At 45.5% G+C, this 12,903-nt stretch overlaps 1 protein-coding gene across 1 annotated transcript in view; it reads left to right on the top strand.

The window, feature by feature from the left end:
- The window catches only part of CEP89 (centrosomal protein 89), a 77,658-nt gene extending 70,960 nt beyond the window's left edge, over window positions 1–6,698 (top strand). The window contains exons 18-19 of the mRNA XM_052656733.1: window positions 1,187–1,356; window positions 6,521–6,698. Coding sequence (XP_052512693.1) covers window positions 1,187–1,356; window positions 6,521–6,698 — 348 coding nt within the window. The remainder of the gene's footprint in view (window positions 1–1,186; window positions 1,357–6,520) is intronic.
- The last annotated feature ends 6,205 nt before the right edge of the window (window positions 6,699–12,903 follow it).

Below are 12,903 nucleotides of genomic sequence, written 5' to 3'. Positions count from 1 at the left end.
CGGGTTCTTTACCATTGGAACCACCTGGGAAGCCCGTATATGTCTATGTCTCAATAGACAGAGATATATATAGAACAGTCACAAAAATTGATTATAGATTGGCTACGAAAAAATAAAGTTTCAGTAAGCTTCCAAAGTAGAAATAAGATAGATATCTGTTGACCAAAAAAATGAATACCAGAAATTAGTAAATAAAATGAGACTGAAAAATATTCTTTCACCTGGACATGTAAAAACTGCAGTAAATGAATGACTCTTGGGTCAGCGAAGATGTATAAATTGAATGTCATAATTTCTCTTTTTTTAATTTTGTTATTGGTGTGTAGTTGATTTACAGTGTTGTGTTAGTTTCAGGTATATACCAAAGTGAGTCAGTTATATACACACACACACACACACACACACACACACCCTCTTTTTTAGATTCTTTTCCCATTGTCATTACTGAGTATTAAATAGAGTTCCCTGTGCTATATACAGTAGGTTCTTTTTTTTTTTAAGCTACTTTTTAACTGAAGGATAATTGCTTTACAGAATTTGTTTTCTGCCAGATTTCAACATGAATCAGCCACAGGTGTACATATGTCCCCTCCCTCTTGAACCTCCCTCCCAGCTCCCTCCCCACCCCACCCTTCTAGATTGTCACAGATCCCCTGTTTGAGTTTCCTGAGTCATCCTATAGTAGGTTCTTGGATGTCATAATTTCTAATGAGAACTGAATATTTTGTGACTCTAACTACAAAATTAAATCTTTGTAGTTGAACTACAAAGTTAAAATCTATGTGACAGCAGTTTTGGAAATGCTCAGTGGAAAATCTATTAACCTTAAATGCTAAACAATAAATATGTAAGAAGGAAAATAAGTGAATCAGGCTTTTATCTCAGTCGTCTGTTTTCCAATAGAGTGTGACATTCCTTGCCAAGTCTTTCAGTTTTAATTTTTATTTGTAGCATGTAAAAAACTAGGCATGGTACAAGTCAGAAATTCTTTTTAATATGCTTGAAATTCTTTTATTACTTTGTGATGACTTTTGTGATCCAGCTTGCCCTCCCAGATGAGACCTGTCCCGGGGTTACTCAGCTCAGGGGCTCTGATAGGCCCAGGAGTGGGGAAGGAGCACATCCACAAGGCCAGCCGCCTGGGCCCCAGGCAGCGTCCCCTCACTGAGTCCATCCTCGTCCCCAGGGGTACAAGAAGCAGATGGCACTGAAGCTGGGCGACATGAACCATCATCTGACAGAGCAGCAGGAGGACTTTGCTAGCAAGACAGCTCAGTACCAGCAGGAGATGAGGCACCTCCATCAGATGCTCCTGGACAAGCAGGATGTCCTGGACAAGGCGCTGCAGCAGAAAAGGTCTGGCCGCCCCCGCCCCCCAGTGATGTTTGTGATTTTTGAATGTTTGGTAAGATTTTCCAGTAACATGCTCTGGACCCGTTTTTTGTTCATTTGATTGCTCATTTTTGTTTTTAACGTTTTAGTTTTATCTGATTTTAATGTTGGTCTTGATTTTTTTAATATTTTTTTATTTTTGGCTGCACTGGGTCTTGGTTGCAGTGTGTGGGCTTCTCGCCCTTGTTATGGAGCACAGGCTTTAGGGCTCCGGAGCTGTGGCACACAGGCCTAGCTGCCTTGCAGCAGGTAGAATCTTTCCAGACCAGGGATCAAACCTGTGTGTCTCCTTCACTGACAGGTGGACTCTTCACCACTGAACCACTAGGGAAATCCTGACCTTGTGTTTTATTTGCTCCTCCATTCTCTCTTTTTTTTTTTCTTTTAAAAGATTTCCCCTAGTAATTGACATGTAACCTTGTATAAGTTTAAGGTATGCAGTGTGATGGTTTGATATACATATATATTGTACAATGGTTATCATAATAAGGTTAACATAGCCTTCACTTCACATAATCACCATTTTTTTGTGGTGGTGGTGAGAACACTGAAGATCTACTCTCTTGGCAACTTTCAGATATACAGAACTGTTAACTGTAGTCTCCATGCTGTACGTTAGATCCCAGGTCTTCATTTTCTTCTATCCCTCCCTTAAAAATTCTTGCTGTTTGAATACTGGACTTCCTAAATCAATCCGGTCCTCTCATTGTCCTCCCCCTCTCCCCCTCTTTTCCATCTCTTCAATATTTTTATTTTAGTCCATCTTCTTGGGAGACTTTAAACTTTTCGATTAAATATTTTATTTCTGCTGTTACATTCATTTCTGAGAACCGTAAAGTTTCAGATTCTTCCCTTTTTGTAAGATCACAGTCAGAAGATTGTGGGTATATCATGTTCTCTGTGGCTCCCCATGTGGCAGAGAGGGTATTGCCAGTGTGTTGAAACCCAACCCTGGGAAATAGCGCACGTGTTGTGAAGGTGAGCATGGCGGTCCCCTCAAGTAGTCTGGGTCCACGTTTAAGTTGGCCTTTTCAGAATGGCTGTGTTGTCTTTGACAGACTGGAACATAAACTGTTACATGGAGAGAAAGCATGACATTCAGACGTGATTTTCTTCAAGTTATGATAGAATCTGTGTATGAGATAGATACCAAGCAGAATGCAGACAGCTGTTTATTTTCTGTCAGCCAGATGCTTTTCAATGCCAGGCAGAGTAAATTGTTATCTAACAGGTTTTCTGTAGTCACAGAAGTTCTTACCACCATGAACAGTCAGTTTGTAAAAGCTGGAATGATACCAAGTTTCTTGCCAGACAAGTGGTTTAGAATTGCATTAATAAAATGGAACTTTGTTTTATACTTTTTCCCTTATTCTATTTTTTTGCCCTTTAATGGTTCAAAAATTAGACATTCTGTTTTTATTCTTTTAGTGGTTTCCTTTGAAAATTTCACTATGGTTACTTAACATTAAAATATCTAAAATTAATCAGCGCCTCTACATTTCTACCACCAAATGCAAGATCTAACGCTCTAATCTAATTGTTTCCCCTCTCAGCGTATATGCTATTTTTGTCTATTGTCATTACATGTAAGTACAGATATATGAAGGTGAAAAGAAAAGATCTATTTTACATCATCATTTTACCCCCAGAAACTGCATATTACTGGTTTTAATAGAGGTGTTTATTTTGATTCACCCACAGTGTATCAGTTTCTTTGCTTGTTATTGTTTTTTCCCATCTGAGACCCTGTTTCTCAGAGTATTTTTCTCCTTCCTAAAGTACATACTTTGGAAGTTTCTTTAGTGACAGTAAGCTTTCTTAGTTTTTGTTTAGCTGACAGTGTCTGCATTTTGGCCACATCCTTATGAGCTGATGTTTGCTGGAAGCTGGATTCTACCTCAACAGTCTTTTTGCTCACCACATTTCACTGTCTCCTCTGTTTCATTATTACTGCTGAGAGGTCTTTTTTGTCATTTTTAAAACTAGATGATCCACCATATCTCTTGCCTCTTTTAAGATTTCCTCTTGACTCTTACAGTCTGCAATCCACTCCAGTTCTATTGCCTGGAAAATCCCATGGGCGGAGGAGCCTGGTAGGCTACAGACTGTGGGGTCGCAAAGAGTCGGACACGACTGAGCGACTTCAGGTCACTCCACTTACAGTCTGCAGCTCCGCTGTGTAGAGTTTTTAGAATATTTATTTATTTATATGGCTGCACCGAGTCCTAGCTGTGGCATGAAGGATCTTTGATCTTTGTTGTGGCATGCAGGGTCTAGTTCCCTGACCAGGGATCAAACTTGGGTCCCCTGCATTAGGAACACAGGGTCTTAACCAATGGACCACCAGTGAAGTCCCCTCCATTGTGTTTAACTATCAGTTTGTTTTACTCAACTACTTGGTATAAGTTATTCTCTATATCTGTGATTTTGTGCCTTTCATTACTTCTTGACATTTTTCAGTCATTATCTCTTGAAATAAGTCTTTTCCCCTTATTGCGTCTAGATTTCCTTCTGGAACTCAGATTAAATGTATGTTATACCTCCTTACTGAATCTTCCATGTATCTCATCTCTTACATTTTCTGTCTCTGGGGATTTTTTTGGGGGGGGGCCTACACTCTGCGTAATTCTCCTCAATATTTCTATTTACTAGTGTTTTCTTCAGTTTTGTTCAGTGTGTGTTTAACCCAGACATTGAGATGTTTTATTTCAACAACTGTATATTTCAATTTCAGAAGTCCTATTTGGTTCCTTTGAAAACCTCCCTAGTGATTTTTAAAATAAATTCTTGATCTTTGCTTATCTTTAGTACATCTTTTATTTCCTTTAACATTTTATTCATAGTTATTTTATATTCTGTGCCAGCTTCTTTATCTGGAACTTGGGGGTCTTGTTGACTCTTGCCCTATGTGGCTTATTTCGTTCTATGTACTGTAGTTTTTTTACTATGAACCCATGAATGGTTGAATTTACTCTGTGGAGTACTGGGGGTCTGGCTTGAGGACGTTTTTCTCCAGAAAAGGTTTGCATTGCTTCTCTTGGTGCCAGAGAGTACTTTCAAACCTATGCTGCTGCTGCTGCTAAGTCGCTTGTGTAGTCACTTTATTATTAACTTAAAAAAAAATCTGTATTGCTTTTTTTTTTTTAATACAAAAAGATTTTAAAAATATTCACAGGGAATTCCCTGGTGGTCTAATGGTCAGGACTTCGTGCATTCACTGTGGCTTCAGTCCCTAGTTGCGGAACTAAGATCCTGCAAGCCGTGCGGCTCAGCAAAAAAAAAAAAAAAAAATTCTCAATGCCATTATTACATTTATAATTAATGTTTAACTTTTCTTAACATATATTTTTCTGTTTGCTCAATATTCCACTTCATTAATTCTGCCTCTGGTTGTGTCTAATGTACTTTTAACTCTTCCATTGAGTTTTTTCCCTGATTGCCTCAAAGATGCCTTTCTACTTTTGGTTCACTCCAGTCAGGGCCTGGGGATGCTTTACGGTGGGGAACAATGTAGATTCAATGTAGATTTGTTCATCTGAGAACAAATCAGTAACTATAGCCCCCAAGGAGCCTCTCAGAGCCGCTTTCTTTTGAAGACTGGCAGATTTTTCCACCCAACCATCCTGCCTTTGAGGGTTCTTCACCTATATCCACTTAGCTGCGTAATTCTGGGATACACAGTTGAGTGTCACTAGGAAGAAGAGGAGAGAAACGTGGCTGTGAGTCAGCCCTGGGATTTTCTGTTGCACCCAGTTTGCATGGGCCCAAGACTAGTCTCCTTTCTTTGGAAGTCTGGGTTTCTATAGAGCATGGGCTTTTGTCCTCAAAGCAATACCAGCATTTTGTTGGCCTGCCTCTGCTTCAGTTTAGTCTTCATATTTTGTTTCTGCCCTTAGAAATTTCCTTCTGACTTTGTTTTGAGTTTAGCTGTAAATTATCATGATGTTGCAAACATTTGGGTGTTTTGTCTGAAAACAGAAGCCTGGGGATTTTTATACATAGTTTAATTAAATAGTACCCAACACTCAGCATCATGGACTTTGGAAGGAAGCAACAGTTCACAAGGAAAATGACATTGAATGAGTGGGCATGTCACTGGCCTCCCTGAATCTTGGTCCCCTCCTCTTTTTATTTATTTTTTGTTTGTTTGTTGTTTGGCTATGCATGTGAGATCTTAGTTCCCCAACCAGGAGTTGAACCCAAGCCCCCTGCACTGCAAGTTGTTGTCCTCCTCTCTAGACAACAGTTCTAAGTCCATCCGGTAACCCAGTTTCTAGCATTTTGCATAACCAACTGGCAGTGTCTGTGAAGGAGCTGCCTCCCCAGCCGTGCTGTCCTGCCCAAGGCCTGCTCCTCCTCCAAGGCTGAGGCTTGCTTTTCCCTCCCCATGGGGCTCTCGTGAGGTAGTGGCTGCTGTCTGGCCTGCCCCCTCGGTGGGCCCTCTGAGGACATGCGTGCCCTGTCTGCCCTGATTCCTCAGTTACCCACGTGGGGCCTGTCACAAGAGCCCTGGCTCAGGATTTTCCTTTTTCAGCGGCCCTGGATCCCTCTGGACACTCGCCCTCCTGGCATGTAATCTGGGCCAGTCTTCACTGTGTCCTGGGCTGTGATCCCCACTCCCCATAGTCCCCTCCTTGCCCCCTGCCTCACTCTCTGTCTGGGCCCATCAGTGGCTCTGTGGATGGAGGCATGGCAGGCACCTGAGTGTTGGCCGGGTCACAGTGGGGACAGGCAGAGGGGACATAGAAGAGGCCTGCAAGGCCCACAGCCAGGACACTGTGCTGTGGGCCAGCCACTGTAGTTGTTACATGGTACTGTTGTACATTAACGCCACAGAGAACAGAGGGTGTGTGCAGTGGTGCCAAAATAAAGGAGAGGCAAAACAGAAGAGAGCTCAGCCGTCATTTTCAGCCTGCGCCTTTGTGTTGGGTTTGGTTTGCAGGGCACTCCCGGTTTCTTTCAACACTGGGAGTCTCTGCTTCAGAACCCACACACAATGGGCTCTGTTCTCTGACGTAATCATTCTTCCGTTTGGGTCCTTGTGACTTTACGATTCTTATGGGCTCTGTAAGTATTTATTAAATTGTGTTATTTTAAACATTTTCTTTGTATTACTTATTTCTCTCAGAGAAGTGGAAGGCGAGCTGGAAGTTGTGTGGGAGTCCACGTCCAAGGAAAACCGGAGGATCCGAGAACTTCTCCAGGCCACGATGGAGAGGACAGACCCCTGGGAGAAAACCAGAGCTTCCGAGGACCGCTGCCTGGATGTTATCTCTCAGCAAGACGTGCTGGATGCTGTGACATGAAGCCACCGCCTACCACCCTCCAGGGCCTGCGGGAGCCCCCGGGCAAGGGCCCCTGGGGGAGGGCTCCGCCTTACCCAGGACAGGGAGGGGTGGAGGGAGGGCAGATCCCACCCACCCCCGCAGGTCTCTTGAGAAGAAATAAATGGTCTCAGAAATTTAACCCAGGTTTTTACATTTTTCTCTATTTTAAAAATGTGCTGCTGAGCTATATTTAGCCAGTACACACCCTCTGACCATATTGCCACTGAGCTGGACTCCACTGCCCCGCTGAGACCCACTGCTCAGGCTCACAGGTGACCTGGCAAAGCTGGCTGGCCTCCAGGGGAAGGGCAGGCAGGCCCAGCGCTCAGCCTGCCCTCGATGAGTCAGTTTAATTGGCTGAGCCTTGGATGGAAGCAGCAGCAATGAGACCTGTGCATTCACGCTGGGTGGTATTTTATTATTTGGTAAAAACAGGGGCTGGTCTGCATGCCCCATGAAGTTGTACAAACTCTGTGCTGCCCTCTCCCCACCAGTCCTCTATCCTCCTGGGAAGGTCATTTTCCTGGGGCCATGTCGCCTCCCTCCTCGTTTGAGAGCCTTGACTTTGGGCACGATGGGGGCGGGGCGTCCCTGCCCCACTGTCACCTCCGAGAAGGGCATGGGGCCGTGCTCCTACCCTGCCCTGTGCCGCCTCCTCAGGGAGATCACCCCGGCCTCTCGGACCGTTCCCAGGACGTCCTGGTGGTAGTGCCAGCCGTCTGGCGCTGCTGGTCCCCAGCATGCTGGCCAAAGGCTGCAGAAGGTCCTAAACAGTGTATGAGTGTAGAGTCCTGTCACACCCTTTTACTGAACCCCTCACAGCCAAGGCCTGTGTGGTTTCAGGTGGGGAGACAGACACCCCCGCCCCGCAGTTGCCCCCGGTCCTGTATGAATTGCACCTGTGCTCTTTGGTTGCTCAGTGGGAAGTTGAAATAGAAAATCATTGTTATTTTACACTTAAAAAAATGTTTTTTAATTGGAGGATAATTGCTTGACAGTGTTGTATTGGTTTCTGCTGTACAACGACAAGAAACAGCCATAATTATATACATACATACATATGTGTGTATATATATCCCCTCTCTCTCGAGCCTCCCACCCCCTCCCATCCCAGCCCTCTAGGTCATCGCAGAGCACGAGGCTGAGCCCCTGGTGCTCCACAGCAGCTTCCCGCTAGCTATCTGTCTTACACATGGTAGTGTATGTATATCAGAGCTACTCTCTCAATTCATTCCACCCTCTTCTTCCCCGACTGTGTCCACAAGCCTGTTCTCTGTGTCTGCCTCTCCATTCCTTCCCCGCCAAAAGCTCATCAATGTGATTTTTCTAGATTCCATATACATGCATTAACATACAATATTTGTTTTTCTTTTTCTGACTTCACTCTGTATAACAGGCTCTATCCTCTCATGTACCCCAGCGTTCATAGCAGCACTGTTTAGCCAGGATATGGAAGCAACCTAGCTGTCCATTGACAGATGAATGAATAAAGCTGTGGTACATATAGACAGTGGAACATTACTTAACCGCAAAGAAAGAATGAATTTGTGAGGTTCTTTTACATTTTATTAAACTTGTTCAACAGTGTAAAAAAGTTATAATTTATTTTCATTTTATAGGTGATAGAAAGACTCACCAGGATATAAAACTATGTATCATCTCCTAGGAGATGACCTAGCGCATAACTTTGCTGTTATTTACAGGGGATTTGTACCAACCATCCAATCATCTGTAGATAGGCTGACAGGCAGCAGCAGCCCCAAGAGCCTCCAGATCAGTGCTGAGGTGGATTGTCCGTGGGACAACGCTGTTGTCCTGTCACCTAGAGGACCATGTTTATATCCCTGTCCTCTTCCTGCCTTCAGGGAGAACATTTTATTCCCTAAATGAATATTTTTATATTTTTTATATTTTTATATTTCTGCTTTATCACATGTTACAAATACACTTCGCAAGTTCAGTGACCTCTGAATCTCATCCGTGTCCAGCAGAGGGGGCGCTCGGGCTCTGCCAGCCTCCCACTGGGTGCCGTAGCAAATGGGCAGGGCGAGATCAGAGTCTGGGATGCAAAGGAGGGTGCAAAGCAGGCAAGGTAGTGAAAGACAATGCAGCTGAGAGGCAGAGAGCCCAGGCTTGAGCTGGAACACCCCAGCCTTGCAGGACGGACGGGGTCTCAGGAGCTGCAGAGGGGCAGATGGGCTGGGGTTGGAGCTTGGGGTGGCCAGTGAGGACTCAGCAGGAACTGGTCCCATTCTCTTGGTCCTGCTGAGTCGTTATGGGGCGCTAGAAAGGTCCTAATCAGGTTGAAAGTAACCCACAGTAAACAGAAAACATGACCCAGGGACCCAAGTGAGCCCTGCCACCTTTGGCACTATTTTCAAGCAGCCCTGGGGAAGTCAGGACTGAGTGCAGAGGGGGCCGGGTGCAAGTGTGGGTGTGGCTGTGCGTTTGGTGTGACAGCAGGGGGGGACGGGGGTGCTGTCCTGTTTCCCAGTTGCTCCTGTCCACAGGGGCAATGGGATCAAAAGTCTCTGTCCTCAGCCACTGAGAAGAATGGGAAAGACCCACTCTCTTCCAGCAGCTTACGTCTTTGTAGACCAGTGTATCATCTAAGGAGAGGGGGAGATTCTGGGTTTTTTAAATTTTGATGTAAATATATTTATTCAGCAAATATGCTGTGGGTACTTAGCTATGTGCACTCTTTGTTGAGAACAGTAGCAGAGACAAAGGCAGACATCATTACAGAGCATGCTTGGCGCTCGGAAGAAAAGCTCCAGGACAGAGCCCAGAGCCACAGGCTTCCAGACCATCAGGGGCTCAGACCATCACAGGAAACCCGATGTTGTGTGTTGGAGCCCGTGGGTATGTGAACCTGCCTTTTCAAATGTAATGAAATTACTTTTTATGAAATCTAGATACAGGCCAAGTATTTCTGATGAAAATCTAGTACCTGAATTGAGATATTCTATTATACAACCATAAAATATACACAGCATTTTGAAGTCTTGCTATGAAAAAAATTGTAAAATTATCTATTTTTTCTATTGGTTTTATTTCAATATAATATTTTGTATGTATTGGGTTAAATAAAATTTTACTAAAATTGACTTCACCTGGGATTTTTTTTTTTTTAATTTTTTACTTACTTTTATTTTCCGCTGGGCTGGGTCTTGGTTGCGGTGTGCAGGCTTCTCTTTGTGGTGATCTCTCCCCATTGCAGAGCATGGGCTTAGTTGCTCTGAAGCATGTGGAATCTTCCCAGACCAGGGATCGAATCTGTGTCCCCTGCATTGGGAAGCCGCTTCTCAACCACTGGACCACAAGGGAAGTCCTTGTTTGGGTTTTTGTTTGTTTTACTTTTTAAAAAACATGACCTCTGGAAAATTGTAAATTCCATTATATTTCCCTTGGATGGTGCTGTGTAGACGTTAATGTGAGAAGCAAAACTAAGCTAGAAGATAATTTGTGACTTCAGGTCAGAGAGAGGAAAGGGAGAGAAGGAGAGAGGTGGGGAGAAAAGGGAAGAGCAGGGGTGAGCCTCAGGCCAGCCCCCCAGGGCTCCCAGGCTCCCGGGGAACTGTCCAGGACAGACCCGCTTGTCCCCCTCCAGCAGGGTGACTGTCACCTCCTTTACTCCTCAAGCAGCTGGGCTTAGTGGGTCACCTCCATCCGGGAAGATTTTGTCCCCTCCCAGATATTCTAGACTGGAAGTTCAGGTCGCTCTGGGCAACCTTTCTGTCTCTCCAAGGCTTTGCCATCAGCAGTAAAGACTCCTCAGGTGTCTTCTATCCGAACAGGAAACTCCTCCTGGACCCCACATTCTCCCGTCTCATGGACAGGGCTGCCCTGACGCTCTGCCCCGCTCCAGCACAGCTACTGCCTCGGCTGCTGGAGCCCCCCATCCGGCCCCACACGCCCTGGCAGCTCCCGGCGGGCACCACCACCGTCTGTGGCCTCAGGGATGCTGTGCGCGCCCTTACCTGCTGGATCCTTGGGTGTGTCTCCTCTCGCCCCACGCTCCCCTTGGCTGCATCTGCCCAAGAGTCACACACCTAAGGTTCCCTTCACAGCCCCGGTGAGCTTCAGTCCTGGGAACCCAAGGCAACTTTTGTGTCTCTTTCTCTCCCTCTCTCACACTTGTTCTCGCTCTCTGTGTCCCGCATGGAACCCCCCACTGTGCCTTTTTCTTCCACTTCCCTCGCACAACTAGGTTTCTTTCTCACCTCAGATCTCCACGCCCTTTTAGGAAAGCGTTTCCTGGGTAACATTCCTACGCTGCAACCCTTCCGCTGTCAACCCCAGTGCTGCCCGTGTCAGAACTGTCGGATGGTACCCACTTCTATCTTAGCTGCGAGACAGACAGGGCAAAGGATTTTGGGTTTTTCTGCTGTGTAGTCTCCCACCTTACTAAATGCCCAGAAATTTACCATGAGGATTTTCCCACTTGGCCCTTGAGCCCTGAACCCCATGCCATCTTCTGATCGCCCAACTCCAGTTTCTGCAAGTGTTCTGTTTTCATCTATCAGAACCCACCCCTCCTTTACTCTAGGCCTTGGCAACCTCCATACTGCTATGGACAGCCTATTGGGCTGGCCACCCCCAAAGGCCCAAATTATGAACCTCATAGATGCTCAGTCTCAAGGAATACACCCCAGCGTAGGGAGACTTATCACAGGACATAAGCTCTATAAACAGGGTGTGTGTGTGCATGCGTGTGCATGTGCAATCGTGTCTGACTCTGTGACCCATGGACTGTAGCCTGCCAGGTTCCTCTGTCCTTCGGATTTTCCAGGCAAGGGATTCCTTCCTAAGCCAAGCCCTGGCAACCAGTCTATACAGGCTTGAAAGTCCTTCTCAAAGCGGTGCTGGGTTGGGCACCTTGCGCACGGTATCAAGGGGGCCAGAGAAACATCTGACCGTGATTCGATGGGGGAGCAGAAGACGCTCAAAACCCCGTCAAGCAGTAAGATCGAAGAGAACCCCAGGATGCTCTGAGCCCCTTCCGGCACCTCCTAAAGGTAACTAGGAGGCTGAATTACACTTCTAGGAGCACTCTGTTCTTGGTTGCAGGTTACTCAACATGGGAGAGTCCCCTTCAAAGCCAGAAGAAACACTCCTTGAATGTATCCTTAGGAACTGGAAATTTTTTAAGACGGAAGGGCTAAGAAAGGAGAAACTTAAATCTTACCGTAGCAGTGCCTGACCTTTGTATTAGCTGGGAAATGGAGAAAAATGGCCTGCAAACAGGTCCCTAAATTATAATAATATCTCACCATTAGATCTTTACTATTGCAAAATGGGAAATGGACTGAGGTTCCCTATGTTCAAGCTTCCAGTTTGTTTCTTTACCAGAGTCCTGCCCTATATGGCTCTTACCGTTTAAAGCCTGGGGAATCAGAAAACTTTCCTGACATTTTAGATGATTCCCATTCTGTCAGGATGCTAACCCAGCCACTCCCACTCCTAACAGGGTCTCTGCTTCTCAGAGCCACATGATTCTCCAGAGCCAACAACTTCTCCTGGTCCTTCTGACCAATCCCCAACTCTGCCTCCCTATGTTCCCCTATATCCCACAATCTGATACCCCAGATTCGAGAGAATAGTCCTGCAGGGTGACCCATGGTGGGACTTCTTATCCCCAACGAGTGAAAAAATCATGCCCTGTTAGGGAAGTGGCAAATGGTGGAGGAACCATCAGAGTATACATGTGCTGTTCTCTTTAACTGACTTAGCCAATGCAAGCAGAAAGTGCGCCTATTTTCTGAAGACCCCAGTAAGTTTGTTGAAGGGTTTCATTACCTAGCCCTGATCTATGACTTAACTTAGAAAGATGTCCAAGTAGTTCTATCCACCTGCTGTACTCCTGGGGAAAAACAGAATCTGGACAACAGCCCAGGGGCATGCTGACCAGCTTGCCAGAGAGCAGCCCTAACATCATGCTATGTATGGTGACGCAGTCCCAAATCAGGAACCCCCAGATTATAATTCCCAGGTGGGAACAACAGCCAGGAAACATGATCCAACGTGTCTCATGAGAAAATGTGTCTAAACACTAGTCATTATTGAAAGGGTTAAAGAGGTAAGCCAATAAGAGAAATAAAACCCAGCCATATTTCACAGGCAGCTAGCAGAGGTATTTAGAAAGCATACTGACATAAATCCTTCCACTTCTGGTCAGTCCCTG

The sequence above is a fragment of the Budorcas taxicolor genome, chromosome 18, assembly GCF_023091745.1.
Source record: "Budorcas taxicolor isolate Tak-1 chromosome 18, Takin1.1, whole genome shotgun sequence".
NCBI lineage: Eukaryota > Metazoa > Chordata > Mammalia > Artiodactyla > Bovidae > Budorcas > Budorcas taxicolor.
This window is presented reverse-complemented; position numbering and strand designations above follow the sequence as displayed.